This window comes from Sturnus vulgaris, chromosome 7 (genome assembly GCF_052056855.1).
Source record: "Sturnus vulgaris isolate bStuVul1 chromosome 7, bStuVul1.hap1, whole genome shotgun sequence".
Lineage (NCBI taxonomy): Eukaryota > Metazoa > Chordata > Aves > Passeriformes > Sturnidae > Sturnus > Sturnus vulgaris.
Window position 1 is genome coordinate 26039368 of NC_142249.1, and position 20380 is coordinate 26059747.

Here is a 20380-nt window from a genome sequence, read left to right on the forward strand (position 1 = left end):
CCGGGCAGAGCGGCTGCGCGACCGGCACAAAGGGCGGCGCTCTCGCCGCTCGACACCACCACCGAGATGTGCCGGGGCAGGGGGACCCGGGGCGGCGGGGACAGCCCGGGTTGAGGCGACTTTGGTGATAGCCCTGGGTAAGCGGCGAGAGGCTGGGGGCACCCGGGGACAGCTCGGGATGACGAGTGAGGGGCTGGGAGGGCCGGGAACAGCCTGGAGTGACGGGCTGGAGGTGCCGGGAACATCCTGGGGTGAAAGGCGAGGGACTGGGGGGAGCCTGGCCCAGCGGGATTCGTGAGGGCACCTGCTGGCTGGAGACTGGGCATAACTCTGAGGATGGGCTCGGGGGTCGGCCCAGCTGTACCCAGGGAGCAAGCCCTGGGTGTTGGGCTCAGGGAGAAGGTACAGGTGTCCTTGCACTCTTGTCTACCCTGTGACAGGAGGGCTTGCCAGCGGCCTGCTTGGGGCACAGCAGAAAGGAGCCAGAATTTAAATACTCTGCCTCGAGACTGGCATCACAGGCTGCTCCCTAAAATCCTCTTGGGCTCTGGGATGTCCTTCATTTAAAGTGCTTTCTTCTGTTTCAGATTGAGAGGTCATCCAGCCCATCGCCAGGGCAGTGCCCAGTGGCAATGAGTGCAGCAGTGACTGTATCAGAGGGTGCCAGCAGGGAGATGGAGACTCTGTGCTCGGAGCTGCTCCTGCCCACACCAGGAGAGGTGGGAGCCGTGGGAAGCCCTGGTATGGCCAGCACTGGTCTGGCTGGGACACCCCCACTGGCTGCCAGCCAGGACTTGCTGCTGGCAGAGGCATCGATGCCTGGGGAAGGGGCTCATGCTGAAGGAAGCAATGTGGAAATATTCATCGAGGCAGTGGCTGGCAATGTGACACTGAGCAACGCGGCCAGTGCCACAGGTATGAAGTGCAGGGAGTGCAGAATGGGCCCCACTGCAGTCAGCAGAACTAGAGAGATCTGTCCAGGGTCCCTGTCCCACGTGCCCTCAGATCTCTGACCCTGCATCATGAGTCTGGTGCCACCACTGAGCACAAACCTGACACCAGCTGGGTGTGGGGATGGGGAGAGTGGCTGTGGGAATTGCATGCTGCATGAGGGGGTCACTCCAGGCTGTCAGTAGGGACCAGGCAGAGATCTCCACCTGAACTGCTACCCCCTCAGCATGCTTCCCATGTGGGTCCAGTGTGGGCACATCTAACAGGAATGGGCCAGGCCAACCTCTCATCTCTGCATACTTCAAAGGTGCAAATGGACAGAACTGGTTATCATGGCCACCTGGGTATTCCCCTTCTTATGAGGGATGTGGTTCCCAAAATGTGATTTGTGGCAAGAGGGATTTATTCTCCTTATCCAGAGCTGGAACTGAACCACCAGTCCCAAGCTCTGGGCCTGGAAAAGGCTTCTTCTAACACTCATCCCTTGCCACCTGCAGAGGTTCTGGTCAAAGTGGTGGAGCTGTACTTCTGCGAGAGGTGTGGACAGAGCTTCTCAGAGCCCTCCCTGCTGTCCCAGCACCAGTGCCTACTGCTGCCCCCCCCAGAGCACCTGGAACTCCCAGGGGCACTGCTGGCTTCTGCCAGCGAGGGCCAGAATGACCCTGGGGGCTCAGAGCTGCCCGGAGTCAGCACACAGGAGGGCTCTGCTCCCGAGTGCCTGCTGTGCCCTGTCTGCCAGGAGGCGTTTTTGCAGCCTGGCCAACTCAAGGAGCACTTCAAGACCCATCGTGCCCCGTCAGGAGCCCTGCCCTGTCCCGAAAGGGGCTGCCACTTCACCACAGAGGACCGCAAGCAATTGCGCAGTCACTTGCGCCACCTGCACGGGGCCTCCCCCGTGTCCTGCGCCTGCCGGGCCTGCCCGCTGCTCTTCCCCAGCCGCCAGGCCATGGAACAGCACCACCGCACGCACTTCCCCTTCCACTGCAGCCACTGCGACTTCATCACAGCCAATGCCAAGCTCTTCTGGCAGCACAGGAAGGGTCACACCACTGAGTCACCTTCTGAGATGCCCACAACAGGCCACCCCCCTGGTTCAGACCCCCACGGCTTTGACCAGTGCTGCATCCTGCCATCAGGTATGGCTGGGTGGGGGTTGAGGCCTGCGGGTGCTGCAGAGGCTGGCTGTGTCTGTGCATCCCAGTTACAACTGGAGGAGTGGGGGGTGAAGCTGGAAGGCTGGGAACCCTGCGTTTGTGCCTCCCTGCAGCATGGTTTGTGCCCTCCATCTCAGCCAGGTGTTTTTTCTGCATGTGTGTGGGTGTGTGAGAGTGGCTTCCTCTTGCTTGGAGCATGATGATATCTTTTTTTCTATCCCCACTGAAGCAGCATCAGAAGGTCAGGAGGAGCCAGGTAATTGCCACCCTGGCTGGAAAGCCAGCACAGCAGAAGCCAGGCCAGCAAAGCCTGCAGGTACTGAGGACAGCTCCTTGAAGGGACAGAAAGCATCAGCTGAAGAAGAGGACTCGGACAGCAGTGGGGATGAGTCACCAGAGGAGGACGGCGAGAGCCTATGCGAAGCCAAAGCCAAAGAGGATGGGAAGGCAGCTCCCAAAAAATTTGGAGTGCCACAAGCACAGCATTTCAAAGGTAGGATGCAGGGCCTTATCAGGAGATGCTCAGGCTTTGTGAACAAGCACCACATCCACAGGGCTGGCAGGGAAATGTGGCCCAGGTTCATGAGTGACCTTACATCTCCTGCATATACCAGCGCACTTGTTCCCCCAACCTCTGCCCAAGCAAATATGTACCTTCTTTTCCTGCATGCTGTCAGGTTTAGGCAAACGTCTGCCTGTCTTTGGGGACAGGCCTGATCTAGGCTGTGCTTTGCCAGTTTTGAGTTGGAAAGAGCTCACCTGAAGTGTGCTGGTGGCTTGGGGACAGTCCCTCTGAGTAGGTGGTGGCTGTGTGACTGCACATGAGTATAAATCCCCACCCTGGCACAACTGGATCAGGGACAGAACATCTGCCTGTGCTCTCTATCTTTTCCCTATTGACTGCTCCCCCCTCCTTTGTTCTCCCAGGAGATGTTGCAGAAGGCTCCGAGTACCTCTACAAAACCCACATGTGCCCTGAATGCAAGCGGTGTTTCAAAAAGCGGACCCACCTGGTAGAGCACCTCCACCTGCACTTCCCTGACCCCAGCCTGCAGTGTCCCAACTGCCACAAGTACTTCACCAGCAAAAGCAAGCTGAAAATCCACATGATGCGGGAGACAGGTGAGAAGGCTCATCGCTGCCCACTCTGCCACTACAGCTCAGTGGAGAAGAATGCCCTCAACCGCCACATGGCCAGCATGCATGAGGACATCTCCAACTTCTACTCTGATGTTTACTCCTGCCCTGTCTGTGAGGAGAAGTTTCGCCTCAGCCAGGCCCTCAAGGAGCACTTAAAGACTCACAAAGCTGAACCCAAGAGGCTGAGCTGCTTCCACGGGGACTGCAACTACTGTGCAGAGGACCGGAAGGAGTTTGTTCGTCACCTCAAGGATGCTCATGGCATCAAGGCAGTGGAGTGCAAATACCATGCCTGCTCGCTGCTCTTCGGCACGGCCGAGGCCATGGAGGCTCACCGGAAAACCCACTATGCCTTCCACTGCCAGCAGTGTGACTTCATCTGCTCCAACAAGCACGTTTTCCGCAAGCACAAGAAACAGGGGCACCCAGGCAGCGAGCAGCTCCAGTGCAGTTTCTGCCCCTATGCCACTTTCAACCCTGTGGAGTTTCACGACCATGTGGGCAAGATGCACGCCAACGAGAAGATCCACAAGTGCACTGAGTGTGCCTTCGCCACAGCACACAAACGGGTGCTTATCCGGCACATGCTGTTGCACACTGGTGGGTGTCCCCTTGTATGCGTCCCAAAAGCTGAGCTGGGGTGGGAAATGTGTCTTGTCCTGCCTCTGGGTGGGCAGGGAGGGCTGGGTCAGGGTTCCTGGGTCCCACCACCAGCTTTGCCAACCAGGATCACTTGGCTGAAGTTGTTGCATGCTCCCTGCTGAGCTGGTTTCCCTGCCATGTTGCTTTATCTGGCTGTCATGCTGAAGGCATTTGTGTGTTGCATGTAGGAGAGAAACCTCACAAGTGTGAGCTCTGCGACTTCACGTGCCGGGATGTGAGTTACCTGTCCAAGCACATGCTGACCCACTCCAACGACAAGAACTTCATGTGCGCCGAGTGCGGGTACATCACCAAGTGGAAGCATTACCTGAACGTCCACATGCGGAAGCACACTGGAGATCTCCGGTAAGACCCCCTGCTCCACTGGCCAGGCAGCATAGTCAGGGCTCCCCAAATCCTGCTCCAGGGGTCTGCTTCTGGCTGCACTGTGTGTCAGACTTTCTCATGCCTGCCCTGGTACATAAGAAATTTGGTTTTTGAACTTACAGCATGGTGCTGTGGAGGCAAAACTATTTTTAGTGTCTTTATGCTGCCAAGGAGGTATATTACAGAGGTGCAGTTCTGAGCTTGGGTTCATTGTTCTGCTGATGTTTGTGGGTCAAGGCCTGTTCAGGATTGCCAAATTATCACCTCCTTTGGGTCTAGCCTGCCTCCAGGGATGCTGGAAGTGCTGTTGGCATGCACGTGAGAGTGTGTGTGTCTGACACGGTCATTGTATGGAATACTCAGAGAATCTACCTCCAGTCCCCAGACTGGGGGTGTAAAGAACCAGCAGTGCCAGGGGCTGCAGCAGGGAGGAGTTGTCTGTGCTAAGAGCTGTCTGGATGGCAAAGGTCAGATCTGGCAAACCGAAGAGTACCCCTTCCCTGTTTGTCTGGGATGGGGAAGGAGAGCTCAGCATGCCTAATGAAGCTCAGCCTGCCCCAATTCCTCGTGCTGCCTGACCAATTCTGCTTGTCCCTGCAGGTACCAGTGTAACCAGTGCTCCTACCGGTGTCACCGTGCTGACCAGCTGAGCAGCCACAAGCTGCGGCACCAGGGTAAAAGTCTGATCTGCGAGGTGTGCGGCTTTGCCTGCAAGCGCAAGTACGAGCTGCAGAAGCACATGCAGGCGAAGCATTCACAGAACTACCAGGTGCCTATCTTCCAGTGCCAGTACTGCACCTACCAGACCAAGTACAAGCAGGCACTGCTGAACCATGAGAACTGCAAGCACACCAAGCAGAAGGAGTTTCGCTGTGCCCTCTGTTCATACTGCACCTTCAGTAACACTAGCCTCTTCTTCCATAAGCGCAAGATTCATGGCTATGTTCCTGGTGACAAGGACTGGCTGGAAAATTATGCCAGCAAGGAGCTGGAGATCAGCTCATCTGAGGCACTCTTTGGCTGTGAGCTCGGTGCAGCCCTGCATGTGGATGCCAGTTCCCCCCTCGCTGGCAAGGAGCAGTGGATAAAGGAGAAGCCATCCCAGGTGGAGTCCCAGGGAGAAGAGGGATACCAGCAAGTATTCGTGGTGCCCCTCCTTGGGCAGGATGCCGCTCCACCAGAGAGCAGCAGCGAGGCAGAGGGAGGCATTGGCGAGGGGGAGCAGAGCTGTCCTATTGCTGGCAATGCCCTGGAAGATGACTGCGTGCATGGAAATGTTGCCACAGGCTCTACCGAGCTCACTGTTTCTGAAGATGTGGCAGAGACCTGCACCTTGCACTTGGAGGCACTGAATGTCTCGTCTGACCCTCTCCTGGAGAACTTGACTGGAGAAGCCTGTGTGACCCAGCCAGAGAGTGTGGAAATGCTGTCCTGCAAGGAGCCTCCTGCAGCCTATCAGATGCTGGGCTCCCGGGATGGCCTTGGCTTGGAGGACAGTGGCAATACACTCGAAGACATCCCAGACTTTGAGGAAGAAGTAGATGTACAGGAAGACAAGGTGGTGAAGGGCAGCGTCACAGCTGGAGACAACCAGGGAAAAGACACCATAGAGGAGGACATGGGTCACCTTGAGGGGTCATGCTCAGACCACGACAAGGTGGTGGCAGACACTGAGATGAGAGAGACCAGGCAAGCCAAGCTGCCAGAGGCCTGGCTCAGCATGCTGAAGACACCTGAACAGGGCCACTTGCCTGTCCCAGAGGATGTGACCACCTCCACTGACAATGCCAGAGGTGGCTCAGAGTCAGTGCTGAAGGCTCTGCGGAAGCAGGACAAGGAGCAGGCAGAGACACTGGTGCTGGAGGGTAGGGTGCAAATGCTGGTGGTGCAGTCCGAGAGCCAGGTCTTTAGGTGCGAGAAATGCTCATACATTACGCGGAAGGAGAAATCCATGTCCCTGCACTCCAAAGCCAGCTGCCAGAGCCGCCGGACCCCACTCGTGTGCCGTGAGTGTGGCGCCAGCTTTAAGCAGCAGAGGGGACTCAACACCCACCTTCTAAAGAAGTGCCCTGTTCTGCTGAAGAACAACAAGATCCTCAAACCAAGCAATCAGGAGGCACCTGGACTGTGCCAGCCTGCTGACCAGCCTGGTGATAATGGTACAGAAACAGAGAATAAGAAGGGAGGCTCAGAGGAGTCTGGGCATACTGAGAGCCCTTGGGAAGCTGAACTGCTACCTGGTAAAACGCAAGCAGCAGGCATTCCTTTGGCTGGGGCACAGACATCAGGCTGTCATGCCTCTGAGAAATCCCTGCTGGGTGACAGCACAGAGGCAGCAGAAGAGCCTCCCCAGCAAGGGAGTGGGACTGAGCCAGATGGAGCTGCTGATGCCTCCCAGTCTGGGAAATCCTCAGAGAAATACCGACTGGAGGGAGGGAAGCTGCACTGCAATGCCTGCTCCTTTGTGTGCTCCCGTGTCTCCACCATCACCTCCCACGTGGAGGATGGCTGCCGAAACCTGGAGCAGTTCTGGTGCTCTCTGTGCCCTGAGGCCTTCCGTTCCCGGCGGGCCCTCAAGAGCCACTGTGCTGAAAAGCACACTGTGCATCTCAAGGAGGACGAACCCCAAAGGACCGAACTCCCTGAGGGGGACCCACTCAGTGTTGAGAAAGACCAGCCCAGCGAGCTCCCACTGGATGCAGCCCCACCAAAAGCCACCCTACCCAAGGGGAGGCGTTTCTCCTGTCCCACCTGCCCCTTCACCTGCCATCAGGAGCGGGCCATGAAGACTCACAAGAAGAGGGGCTGCGTGACCCTGGGTGAGTTTCGCTGCACCTCCTGCCCCTTCACCTCCAAGGTGGCCAAAGCCCTGCGGCTGCACCGCGGGCTGCACCGCAAGCATTACAGCAAGCGGCCACAGCTGCAGTGCCACCAGTGCGAGTTCACCTGCAAGCAGGCCCGGTGCCTGCGGCAGCACATCCGCATCAAGCACGAGGGGGTGAAGCCACACAAGTGCCGCTACTGCGAGTTCAGCACCACGCGACGCTACCGCCTGGAGGCCCACCAGTCTCTGCACACCGGCGTGGGGCGCATCGCCTGCGGCATCTGCAGCCAGACCTTCGGCACCAACTCCAAGCTCCGCATCCACCGCCTGCGGGTGCATGAGAAGACACCCACCCATTTCTGCCCCCTCTGCGACTACAGCAGCTACCTGCAGAATGACATCACCCGCCACGTCAACAGCTGCCACCATGGCGAGCTCAACTTTGGCTGCTCCCGCTGTGAGGCTCGCTTCAGTTCTGAGACGGCCCTCAAGCAGCACGTCCTGCGACGGCATGAGAAGAAGGTTTCCTACAGCTGCCCACGGTGCGACTTCGTGTGTCACAGTGAGGCCACACTCAAGTGCCACGTGCAGAAGCAGCACCCACACCTGGAGTGCAGCACCTGCAAGGAGACCTTCACCACCCGGGAGGCACTGGAGGAGCACAAGACACAGCATTTCAGCCACCGCTGTGAGCTGTGCAGCTTTGCAGCCAAGGAGCGGCAGCAGCTGGTGCGGCATTACATGGAAAGCCACGAGCCAGCTGCCCCCCAGGACAAACCCCTGCACTGCCCTTTCTGCGACTTTGCCTGCCAGCACCAGCTTGTGTTTGACCAGCACATGAAGGGCCATGGGGGCACCCGCGTGTACAAGTGCTCAGACTGTGAGTACACTACCAAGAACAGGCAAAAGATCACGTGGCACATCCGCATCCACACTGGTGAGAAGCCCTACAAGTGCCACCTCTGTAAATATGCCTGCGCTGACCCCTCACGTCTCAAGGTAAGAGCTCTGGTTGGGAATGTATCCTACTGCATCTACATTGCTCGAGGGGCATCCAGCCACAGGGATTTGGGGAAGAAGTTCCCAAGGGGAGGTTGCATCCTTGGTGTTCAGTGGCTCATACTGAACAGAAATAGGAGTCAAGCAGATAAAAGTCATGTCAGTACAATACATTTATTCTCTGTTGCAGTTTAAGGGCAAGGGAGACTTTTAACAAAGCAAGAAAGTGGCAGCAGTCTAAGTTCACTTCTTTTCCTGCTAGCATCCCTGGCTTTCTCTGGGTGCCACGTTGCACCATTCAAAGTCGACTTTGTCTGCTTGCTGGCTTCAGCATGTTCTGTGGTGCCAGTTAGAAAGGCTGCAGGGAAACCTCTTGCTTTCTTGCAAGCAGAGTATGACCCTGCCCTTGTTGCTGTAGGTGATTAGCATCCTGATGCATGGTAAAGGGCTTTTCCTAGAACAGGAAATGTGTGGGTGATGGAGGCATAGGGTAATGGAGGGGAAAAATAGTCTGCTTTTGCTAAAAGAAGTATTGACTTTTTTAATGGCCAGGCTGAGCTGGAACCTCCTGGGGCCACCTGGAACAGGCTGTGCAATGTGCTCAGCTCTCTTGGGCTGGGTTTTTAACTTGACTCTGCCTTACATACCAAACTGGGGAGCAAAGCCTGTGCCATTCACAGGCTGGAACAGAGCAGCTCAGCAGTACAGGCATCTCATCTTGACTCTGGCGTGGATCCCCCTTGCCCATAGCCTGCCAAGCAAGCACACAGCCCTCTTTCCCCCATGCAGCTGGAGATGTCAGAGCTGTCTTTGAGCCTCTCACTGCCACCCCAAAGCCCTGCACATCCCCAGAGCAGAGGACATGGTCTCATCCTTGCCCTATTCTCTTGCCCAGTATCACATGCGGATCCACAAGGAGGAGAGGAAATACCTTTGCCCTGACTGCGGCTACAAATGCAAGTGGGTGAACCAGCTCAAGTACCACATGACAAAGCACACAGGTGAGTGCTGCCCACTGAGGACAAGCTGTCGAGCACTGCGCAGGGTATTGGGGCTGCTCCATGCTTCTTCTGCCATTGGCCCAGTTGGAGATGGAAGAGGACATCTGTGGGGGCAGCACATTATCCTATGCTAGTGGGGTGGGGGCGGTGCTCTCAGGTTGGAGGGAAGTTTGGGTGGCACAGACCCCAGGCACTAAAATCACGATCTTGGTGTGCCTGCTAACAAAATGGGATGTAGGGGTAAGTCCCTGGAGACTGATGCTCTGTTACAGGGATGGTGAGACCCGTGGACTGGAGAGCACTGTATCCCCATCACGGTGCCATCCTCTTCCCTGTTGCCACAGGTCTGAAGCCATACCGCTGTGACGAGTGCGAGTACTGCACCAACCGCGCGGACGCCCTGCGGGTGCACAAGGAGACACGGCACCAGGAGGCCCGTTCCTTCATCTGTGAGCAGTGTGGCAAGGCCTTCAAGACCCGCTTTCTCCTCAAGACTCACCTGAAGAAGCACAGCGAGGAGAAGCCCTATGTGTGCAACGCCTGCGGGCGGGCTTTCCGCTGGGCAGCTGGCCTGCGCCACCACTACCTGACCCACACCAATGAGCACCCTTTCTTCTGCCGCTACTGCCCCTACAAGGCCAAGCAGAAGTTCCAAGTCATCAAACACATCCAGCGGCATCACCCTGAGCACAGGGCTGTTGACCCTAGCCAGGGGGTGGGAAAGGACCCCAGCACCCACACTGTCCACCTTCACACCGTGCAGAGGGAGAGCCAGGCCAAGGGGCACCCCAGAATGGAGCAGGAAGGAGGATGCCCTGTGGAGAAGGATGGCATACTGCAGTGAGGCTGAATCCCAACTGCTTTAAGGCACTGATGGCACAGGCCTGCTGCAGAGATGTATGTGTGTGTACAGGCATATATGTATATGGGTTGTAAAGTACACAACTGTATTAAAGGAATTGCTCAGTTCCTTTTAATACTGTTTCTTTGTGCTGCTTGGAACCCCTGTGTGAACACTGGGTCAGGTGCCCCCAGAGAAAGAGCACAAACCCAAGCTCAGGTCCCCTTCTCTCCCCAGCACCACTGCACTCAGACCCAAATCTGTCTGTCACTGAACAATTTATTTAGTTGCTTACAGAGAAAGGATGAGATAAGGGTTAATTTGGGGCTGTAGGGACCAAGGGATGTGATGGGGCTCTGCAGGGGTAGGGGGCAGTGAGGACACTCCACTCCCAGCTTTGCCCAGCCCTGGGGTTTGCTTGGCTCCAGCCTTGCTCCCCTGACTTGGGGGGGACCAGCCCCTGCAGCAGAGCTGGGCCACACACCATCTCTCCTCCTCCCCACAGTCAAGCTCTGACCGTGGGCCAGGGCAGAGTGCCTGTGGAGGGTGCACGGAGCTACACTGGCATAGACCCCATACTCATGCAGGGGCAGCAGCATCCTGAACCTGGAAAGGGGAGGTCAGTGCTTTTTCCTGGCCCTCGGAGACTACTGCAAAGGGAGTCGCAGCAGCAACAATGACACAGGGATGACAAACAGCTCAACAAGAGGGCAAGGTGGTTGGCTCTGTGGCCCCAGCTGTTCAGAGCTGGCTCTATGGCTTCCATCCGGGTGCTGCTCACCCCGTGAGCTCAGTCCTGCTCAGGGCCAGGTGGCTCAGTGATACGGATGTGGACAAAGAGCGAAGAGGGTGGGATGCTGGTGCCATCCTTTGAGAGGAGATGGATGTGGCGATATCCTGCAGGAAGGACAGCAAGGTTCTGGCTAACTGGAGTCCCACCCTCCTCTCTAGTACCCAGCTGAGCCCCAGGCATGCTTGCAGTGCTGTTCTGGGCACTCAAAACCACTAGGCAGCAGCCACTCACCAGTTTTGATGTTGGCAAATGCTAGGGTGAACTGACCCACAAAATCATTCCTGGAAGTCTTGTCATAATCCTCCACCACAAAGCGGATAAGGGCCAGCTCGGGCACGTGGAGCTGAAACTGCAGTGTCTCATCCCAGCGAGGATTAAACCCTGGGCAGAGAGAGGAGGTGCTGAGAGAGTGAAGGACAGCAGGATCTGTGCCTGGGCACAGCAGGGTCCGTGGTACTGCTGTGGGTCTCACCATTGTTCTCGATGTACTTGGTCTCCTGGTGCGCCTGATCTGCAGGGACCCCATAGACCTCCACACGCACCAGTGGGTCAATGATGGCTCCCTCCTTGCTGTTGGCCACTTTGGGCAGCTGCTGCCCACTGATTACCTGCAGGGCCAAATCTATCTTTTTAGTAGCTCCAGCACACTGCCCAACGGTGTCCCCATCTGTCTGGGACCAACAGAGCCCCAGAACACTGTCACAGCTTCCCCAGGGTCTCTCCACAACCCTGTACCTGGATTGTCAAGGTGGTGGGGCCAGGGCCTTCTCGGCTGCTGGGGTCATTGGGGTTGAAGAGAGTCTCCTTGTCCCTCATGAAGGGTGGTTTGAGCACGTAGCCACAGCAGCCATTCTGGCTGAAGAGCCCATCACACAGGTCCATCTCCATGCCAGCTGTCTGGAAGTTCAAGGCCACTGGAGGGAGGTGGCAGGGAAAAGGGTTCAGAACAGCTTGGAGATACAACACTCTCCTTTGAGCTGAAAACCAGCCTGTCCCCATAGCCAGAGAGATGTGGAGTTGCATAGGGGAATAAGGTACTAATGCCTGAACACCCCCAGGGCAGCACGAAAGCTGGCAGCCTGACCTGGCTCCAGATGGGGTTGTAGCTGGCACTAACACAGATGTTGATGGTGGCATTTAGCACAGGACTCAGGGCATCTCCCCAGCCCACAGCCCTGCTGCACCCCAGCCATACCGATCTGGCACCCCACATTCCACATCTCCTGGGGGCTGTAGTTGGAGGAGTCAGTCCTCATCCCGCTGGGGTAGATGCGTGTCAGCTGCCAGGCATTGTGGCGAACAAACTCATTTCCTAGGGATAGAGCATGAGGCCCACTTGTGGGGTCATTCTCTTGCCTGCACAGTCACCCATATGTACTGCTCATCTATCTATCTATCTATCTATCTATCTATCTATCTATCTATCTATCTATCTATCTATCCACCCACCAATTCTCATCTCTCTCCCTGCTCAGGAATCCAGGTGTCCTTCCTTGTTTTCTAAGCCAATAACCCCATCACCTAGCAGAGCCAAACCCCACAGTACAGCCTCACTGGATGCTGTTTCTCCCAGACAGGGAGGGAACTCCAGTGTCTGGAGGCTTTGGCACTAGCCATGAGGAAGCCATCGGCCCCCTCTATTCTGTCCCTGTCACCTGGTGCCACTGCCCCTTTCATCTCACCTTCATCTCTGATGAGTTTCCTGGCCTTGGCTTCAGAGAGGGAGGAGATCTCAGAGGGCCGGGAATGGCTGCGGGCCTCCTGGAAGCCCTGGAAGGGCACATTCTTGCAGTAGATGACACAGTCGGACAGTGCTTGTGCCAGGGTCTCCTTGTCCTTCTGCAAGGCAGAGCCATGTTGGATCCTCCTGATGGGAGCACCATCCACCAACATTCGCCCAGGCCAGGGGCTGTAGAGCCAGGGCAGGTAAGAGCAGCCAGGGGTGTGCTGGTGGGTGGCAGCATCTATGTGCAATCTTCCTGCCAGGAACAGAGCAAGCAGGGGACCTCCAATATGTTGCCACCACAATAAAGAGAGGGCTGGCATGGCCAGGGGCAGAAAAGGCTGTCCTCACTGCCTGGTGATGTCTCTGCAGTCTCTGTCTTTCCTCTGTGCAGTAAGATGTCACCACAGCTCATAGCTGTATCCAGGGGCTCAGCTCTCCCAGCTGGTCCCCAGCCTGGGCCACTTACCTTTGCCCTCCGCCTCTCCTCCTCTGCCTCTGCCCCGTTGTCCTCGTCAGACACATCAGGTGCCTCATCCCCTGGCCCATCCAGGGTGTCCTCCAGCCGCCCAATCTTCTTGGCCTTCAGCAAGATCTTGTGCTTCAGCTCCTGTGGGTTTAGGATAGAGAAGCACCTTGAGCTACCCAGCACTTCCATGGGCCTTGTCCCCTGGGATCCTGCACTGCTGGAGGCCAGCACGACCAGCTCCTTTCAGCACACAGAAGGGGATGGGGAAGGAGGGTTTTGCCCCACTGTCTGACTTTGCAAGACATGGAGAGACAACCCTGTGGACAGCCTTGGCACTTCTGTGAACATGAGGACACAGTACCCACCTCCAGCGTCCTCAAATTCTCCAGTGGAGCAGGACAATGCTGGAACAGGTTGGCCTGCTCTCTAAACAGCAGATCCACCTCCTTACCACACTCTCAGGCAGAACAGAGATGCCCTGCATATCTGTTCTCTGTCCCTACCTCTGGGGATGGGAGCTGAGTGGGAACGTGCCCATCGATGGTAGTGGTGAGGAGCTGTTCCCCCAGGATGTCCTTGAGCTGCTGGGCCAGAACCTCTTGCTGCTCCATGCTGCAGTGGTTCTCCAGGGACAAGATCACTGGGTAGTCCGAGGTCTGAGGAGCAACATGCACACCTAGAAATAAGCCTCGGTGGGACTGGTGAGCTCTCACAAGGGCTTCATCCAGGCCTGATCAGTGCCAGGATGGAGCCCCTTGTGTCTGTTTCTCCTCTGAGAGCTCCATACCCCTCCAATCCCCCAGTATTCCCCACTTCCCATCACCCTCCTGCACCCCAACACTCTGCATGAGCCCCCAATCCCTTGCACAGCACAATGCAGGTTGTAGGTCAGACCCCCCAGTGCTATTCCCCAGAAAGTGACACAGCCACCCTCCTCCCCGCAGTGCGACCAGTCCTGCTGCATCACCAGGTGTGTGAGCCTCAATACCACTCCCTCTCCAGGGACCCATCACTGCCATGTATCCTCACCCACCAAGGACCACCCACGACCACCAGCACCTGGGGAAGGGTGCCTTACCTTGAAGGCGTACTTCCCCAGGGTGCTCACCACCTCCCGGAAGGGGATCTTGGAGGTGAAGGTGTGGCCGTGGTACACCATGGGCTCCCCATTTGGCCCGTCCCAGCAATCCACCTCCAGGCACCGGCAGCCCCGTTTCAGAGCCCTGGGGGTGGGTTGTCACCCCTGGAACCCTGCACTCAGCCAGGGCACCAGATCCCTGCCCTCCCCTCTGCCCGTAGGTGTCACCCCTAAGGGACCAGGGGACACCCACCAAGGGTGGGGATGCTGCTGCATGCAGGGCATGGCCAGAGGAGTACTGGACCACAGAGGAGCAAAGGAGCTTCTGGGTTTTACCCTTCGGAGCTGCTCAGGACATGACACAGGGGTGGGAGGGTTTTGGAGGGCAGCTGAAAAGGAGCAGCCCCTTTACCTGATGTAGCCCTCGATGCTGCTGTGGCCCCGGATCTGGTCCTCTATCAGGTAGGTGTTGTGGGAGGAGGAGATGAAGTAGTGGCAGAGTGGCTGGCTCATGTCCTGCCACAGCACCCGGTGCTGGGGATTGAAGATGGAGCCCTCCACGGAGCAGAGGTACATGAGGAACCCATCAGAACTCAGCACATGGCGAGCCCGGGCTGCAGGCACAGGGGGAGGCTCAGCAACAGCCAGGGACAGAATGGAAGAGACAGAATGGGGCAAACAGGGCTACTGGTGACTCCCGGAATCCCCAAACTGATGGGCATGGCTGCTGCCATAGTCTGGGGCAGAAAGATGCCACAAAGCAGTAACTTTGGAAAGGTGGGCAGTGGACTCCAAAGCTTGCACACCATGGATGGTCAACCTTCTACACCAAAATGGTCCAGGACCAAATAAAGGGCAACTGCACCCAGATCACACCTTGGTGAGTCTTCCTCTTGTGCCCATTCACAATAGCATGGGGCTGGGAATGCTCCTGCTATGGGACTGAGTCTGTGACCTCTCCTTGCCCCCATGCAGGGCACAGCTGATGTCTGAGCGAGCTCTCACCTGTCTCCGATGGTTCATACTTGTCAATGAGCTCCATGGCCAGCTCCTCTGTGCCCTCATCCTCCAGCTGCTCCTCCCGCAGGAAATCTACCAGTTCCAGCAGTGTCAGCTTCTTTCCATCCTCAGAGAATTCCTGGAAGAGGCTCAGCACCTCCTCACGCTGCGTGAGAGCCTTGTAGAAGAGTACAAATTCCTCCCCTTCCAGCGTCCCTGACTCTGACTTGTCAGCATCCTGTTTGCAAGGGAGCTCCCTCAGCATCCAGATGGGGCAAAACGGGATGTCCTGGCACTGAAGTTGCTGTGAGGGGATTCTCCCACCCCAAACAGACAGCACAGAGACTCCATGCCGGTGGCAGTGACAGGCATTGATCAGTGGGGGAATGGATGAATGGGCAGATGGAGGGCTGGTTGGGTGGACTGATGGATGGACGGGAGGGAGGGATAAAAATGTACATGGCTGGTTAGCTGGGTAGACAGAAAAGCAGCTGGATGGGCAAATGAGAGGGAGGAAGGGTGTGTTAGTTTAATAAGTAAATGAACAAATGGGTGTTTGTTTGGGTAAACAGGTAGTTGGCTGAACAAATGGATGGATGGATGGATGGATGGATGGATGGATGGATGGATGGATGGATGGATGGATGGAAGTGACCAGATCCTTTTGCAAGGAGGTGTTGTACAGCTTGTTCCAGCCCCTCCAGTTCCTCGCCAACCCCCCCAGAATCTTAGGTGCAGTGTTTACCTGGAAGAGCCGCAGGGCATGATCCTCATTCATGTCCACATTCATCATCTTCAGGAGACGCTGCACCTCCTTGAAGTTCATGCGTCCATCCTTATTCTTGTCAGCCTTCTGGAACCAGTCACGAATCCATGTGCGGGAAACCAGGGCAAATATTAAGGGAAATGACCTTGGCTTTGAGAAAGGGGGCTTGGTAGTATCAGAAGGCATCTTTTCCTTTTCCTGTGCCCTGCACTGATGCAGATGGTGAGACCCAGAACAACTACATACATGCTGGGGTAAGGCTGAAGATGCAGGGCCTGGGGGGTGATCAGTAATGGGTGTGGGGGAGAGTGATGCTCTCAAGAAGGATATTGGTCTATCTTCTCCCTTTGGTCCATGGTGGTGGCCACCTCGATGAGCTGACGCAGGCCCTGTACCCAGCACTGTGCCTCCTCTGCCGAGCCAGCAATGAGGTCCAGGTTGCCACGACGGCCGTAGAAGACAATGGTGAAGCAGCGCTCAGGGGGGAACTCCTCGGCCACACTCTGCAGCACCTCCGACTGGTGCCCTTCCCGCACCGTCTCCACATCACTGATGGAGACTGGGGCAGAGGGAGGGGAGGCCTGTCTGTAGGGGACAAGGACCACAGGGCAAGGGGAACTACCCACAGACATCTATCCTTCCAGTCATTCCTTCTTCCACTCCATCCATCCACCCACTGAGCTAGCTATCTATCCATTAACCACTGAGCTATCAAGTCAGCCAGTCATCCATCTGCTCCTCTGTCTGCTTACTCCTGCTCTGGCATTCCAGAGGTTCCATTTGTATTAGCTGCAATTTCTACTCAGCCCTTTTGATCCATGGGTCCTGCGGAGGGTAGGATGTTTCATGGAGAGGTGTGGGTGAGAAGAGATCACACATGTATGAAAAGCCTTTCTTCAACCCCACAGCACCCTTAGCAAGCATGGCCCAAGAATCTCTATACCTTCACATCCCTTTTCACTCCGAAACCTACTGATGGCCTCATGGCCAGCACACAGCAGCTGGTACTCACAAGCAGACTCAGTTTTGCCTGTCCTCTTGGACTGGTACCAGATGGTCATGCAGTCTTCCTGCAGCTTGAAGTAACGCTGCTTCTTCCAGCTCTTGGACTTGACTTTGCGCATCAGAGTCCCCTGCTGCATCTGCTCCAGTGTGTCTGTGAGCTGGATGCCTGGGGGCAGCATGGGCTGCATCACTGAGAGTGGGGGTATCCAGGCACTGCGCCCTGGTACTTTGCTTCCTCTCGCCTCTGGGATCACACATGGTCCCTCAATCCGTGAGGGAGGAGGGATGGACCAGAAACAAACTCCCTTCACCACAAGAGATGCATGAGGTAATACCCCATCAACCCTTCCCATCCACCCTTAGTGCTTCCAAGCCCAAATCCCAAATCCCAATGGCCATGGTGGGGTAGGTATGCTTCTGAATGTAGCAAGGTGAGCTCAACCCAGAAGCCAGATTTGCCTTGGCATAAATCCAGATGACCCAATGCCCTGCCCTGCACCCATCCTCTGCTGGGGCACTCACGGGCGTTGCACAGCAGCGATGCCATAGCTCTGCCTTCTCCACGCTGGCGGCTGCTGGAGAGAGAAGAGAGAAGGTGGCTGGGGGAAGCAGGGTCAGACCCTCATGCTGTAACCAGGTCTCACTGAGTGGGCTCCAGCCATACCCACGTGTATGCGAGGTGTGTGTCCCCCTGCGTGCATCTGAGCGCACCTGTGTCTGTCTCCTGCTGGGTCATTGCATTCCTTAAGTGTCGAGTTCACACTGCCATACTCATGAAATATTAATCTGTGTTACCGGGAAGCTGGAGCTCAAAAGGTGTTGGTGGAAAACAGAAAAACTTGCCAGCGCTGACGCCCCACAGCCCAGTGGGTACCAGAGCCCTGCTGCTCCTAGGTAGGTCCCAGGTAAGAAGCAGCCACTGAAACCAGGAAAAACTGCTCTGGCAGTGCCCAAGAACACCTCCACCACCTAGGAAATTACCCCAACCAGCAAATTTCAAAGTAAGGGAGAGGCACAGCTATGATAGCAAGGAAGAGAATACAAAGCAATGACCCTCAGCTCCTAAAACTTCTTCCCTCCAAGGTATACCAGCACCCCAGGCAGTGACTGCACCCGCAGCTGTACAGAGAGCACATGGCAGTGAGTGGGACTATAAATACTACTGGACAATGAGGCTTTGATTAGGCTGTTGAGACTTTAATTACACTGACAAATCACTGGATGTGCCTGTCACCCAGGTGCTGGAGCTGGGCCCTGGAGGAGAAGATGCTGCAGCTGGTGGGCTGGGATTTGGGTGCAGGAGGGAAGCAGGGTCTCAGGGTCAAAGGGCTCTGTGCCAGTGTGCAGGGGTGGCAGCTGTGGCCTAGGTCCCTGACTCAGCACAGGCACTGGTCATGCAGGGCTGGGAATAGCTGGTGCTGTCAGCATGCAGGCAGCTGCCAAGCCCAACTGCCAGACTCTTGTGGGCTCTCAGGCCAGACAGCAACCATCCCCTGTTCAGTGTGGTTTAGCAGGGTAGAACTGCACTGGCCAGGGCTGTGACCCTTCTCTTGCAAGACACCCTAGTCGTGGGGCAAGCTGCGGCTGTTTGGCTGTCCCCAGGGCACAAAGGGATCATCTATCCACTCTTGGGGACCTCACATGTTGACCTCACGTGCTGCTGGAGACATGGAGTAGCTGGGGTGCGATCCCAATGCCTTCCAGTAGTGCCCAGTGCTGGGGCTGTGCTTTCCTTCTTGCAAGGCTCAGACTGCAAGGACTTGCTGCAGTGCCTGTATCCCCCACATCCAACCCACAGGGCACTGACGTACTGGCCCAGGACTTGGAGTGCCAGCACCCAAAAACTGGGGGGTAACCCTGTGCTCCTCTTGCACCCTTCAGAGTCGGTGCCCTGATACTGGCTAGCACAGTTCCAGGAGTGCCCCACATCCACCTCCCCCCAGTGTGGTCTCAGTCCCTCCAGCCTTGGCCCTCAGGGAACCAGTGGGGACAACCCATCACCCATCTGCCTGCACTCTCCTGTTTTCCAGCAACACCCAGCCTGGCACAGCCACTTCACAGGGCCATAGCTCCGGGTGCTCCCCAGCTCTGCAGCCCCTGTGCCACAGCAGATGAGGGAGATGGGCATGCCTTAGGGAAGCTGAGATGGAAGAAAGGCACCAGAACTGGAGAAGCAGGGAGACATGCTGGACTAGGACAAAGATGGGCTCAGTGCCACCAACAGTTATGTCCTCTTGGCACCCTGCCATGCATGTGTACAAGGTGGCAGAATGCAACGGAGCAGCTTGTAGCCCTTGGGCCCATAACCACTCTGAGAGTTTGGAGCTAAATTTATCCCCTGGTGCCAGCCCTTCCAGGCTCCCAGCACAGCCCAAGCATGCCCAGTCCCAACCATGGAGCAGTGCCCTCCCCACAAATACAGCAAAGAAGGGATGATCCCTTCCAACCCAAGGAAGCACAAGGAAGAGCTTGTGGATGCAAGTACTCACCTGTTCTGCTCTCTCCGGTTGTGTGAGGGATGCCATGAGCCCCTCGCAGCCTGGCCCCATGCAGGCCCCCTTGCCCCAGTCTGAGTTACATTATTGAGCCAAGTGGGATGACAGCCAGGGTGTGGAGAAACCCAACCCGAGAGTTTCCCGCAGGGCAGCTGCCCGCTGCCAGAACAGCCCCAGCTACCCCAGCACACTCTGAGGCACCGCAGCGTCTCTGCTGGTGGTGACAGAGCCCAGCAGAGCTGGAGGGCCAGTGAGTGTGAGTGGTCCCCAGCCGTTCCAGTGCAGTCGCCCGACAGAATAAAATGTCACCATACAGGTGACTGTGCCAGAACAGGGAAGGATGATCCCCTCACACCCTTTCAGGCACCCCCCGCACCTTGCTGCCCCGGTGTGCTTACAAACTGCCCTTGTCCTAGAGCTTTGCTCAGTCGGCAGCTGACGGGGGCAGAAGGGCTTGGAGGCGAGACAGGGAACAGAGAAGAGGCTCCAGGATGGGGCGGCAAACCCCAATGAATTTGGGGTTCAGGGGACAAATCACACCTTATGGCAAAGGAGACAAAATAGCCGGCATTTCTCATGCCCCGCGCTACCTCAACCATGCAGCCGGCTCCGGGACACCGCAGCCCGAGAGAGGGGGTCCCGGAGCCTGGGGCTCCCAGAGCCTGGAGGTCGCAGCCCCGTCCCCGCCGACGCCCCTTTCCCCTCGGCAGGACGCCCAGTCCGTACCTGCACTCCGTTGCCGCTCCCCTCCGCTCCGCTCCGCCGGTGCTTCACCGCCAGCTGCGGACGGAGTCGGGGCTGCCCGCCCCTAAGCAGCGCCGAGCCCTCCCCCGGCCCCCGGCCCCCCGCCCCCGCGGGACGCCCCCGGCCCCCGCACGCCCCGCAGCCGCTGTCTCAAGGTCGCTTCGGATTAAGGTCAAGCCACTCCCGAGGCGGAGCGGGGGGGCGGGTAAAGAAGGCGGTGAGGGGACCGCCAGGGTTGGGAGAGCCCTGCGGCGCCCCTCGTTTGGGGTCGAGTCCCCATTCTTATCCTCCGGTTGCGCCTGTCTGTCCCCAGACCGGCTTGCACCCATGGGGATCCAAGCTGGGGCAGCCTTAGGTCAGACCGAGCTG

General features: G+C 57.1%; 2 protein-coding genes across 6 annotated transcripts; one reads left to right on the forward strand and one right to left on the reverse strand.

Annotated features, from left to right (window-relative positions):
- ZNF142 (zinc finger protein 142) lies at nucleotides 1-10075 on the forward strand. Of its 2 annotated transcripts, none has more exons than XM_014888072.2 (9): nucleotides 1-137; nucleotides 588-915; nucleotides 1449-2087; nucleotides 2335-2598; nucleotides 3033-3845; nucleotides 4076-4253; nucleotides 4875-8097; nucleotides 8993-9098; nucleotides 9443-10075. In XM_014888072.2, exons 2-9 carry the CDS (start codon nucleotides 633-635, stop codon nucleotides 9940-9942), a joined length of 6006 nt encoding a protein of 2001 aa, XP_014743558.2. In that variant the 5' UTR covers nucleotides 1-137; nucleotides 588-632; the 3' UTR covers nucleotides 9943-10075. The 2 variants fall into 2 exon arrangements, with proteins under 2 accessions (XP_014743558.2, XP_014743559.2); XM_014888073.2 differs by having other exon boundaries at nucleotides 2338-2598.
- A 125-nt stretch (nucleotides 10076-10200) lies between these two features.
- Nucleotides 10201-20057, reverse strand: PLCD4 (phospholipase C delta 4). 4 transcript variants are annotated; one of them, XM_088168206.1, is made up of 16 exons: nucleotides 19994-20057; nucleotides 17295-17347; nucleotides 16780-16938; nucleotides 16096-16326; nucleotides 15747-15874; nucleotides 15008-15239; nucleotides 14415-14616; nucleotides 14003-14147; nucleotides 13428-13580; nucleotides 12925-13065; nucleotides 12415-12571; nucleotides 11928-12044; nucleotides 11468-11646; nucleotides 11205-11340; nucleotides 10964-11113; nucleotides 10201-10836 (listed from the first exon to the last, which is right to left on the reverse strand). In XM_088168206.1, the coding sequence occupies exons 2-16, from the start codon at nucleotides 17317-17319 to the stop codon at nucleotides 10730-10732; spliced, it is 2262 nt and encodes a 753-aa protein (XP_088024332.1). In that variant the 5' UTR covers nucleotides 17320-17347; nucleotides 19994-20057; the 3' UTR covers nucleotides 10201-10729. The 4 variants fall into 4 exon arrangements, with proteins under 4 accessions (XP_088024332.1, XP_088024333.1, XP_088024331.1 ...); XM_088168207.1 differs by lacking the exon at nucleotides 19994-20057 and adding an exon at nucleotides 19262-19475; XM_088168205.1 differs by lacking the exons at nucleotides 17295-17347; nucleotides 19994-20057 and having other exon boundaries at nucleotides 16780-17266.
- Between the last annotated feature and the right edge of the window lie 323 nt (nucleotides 20058-20380).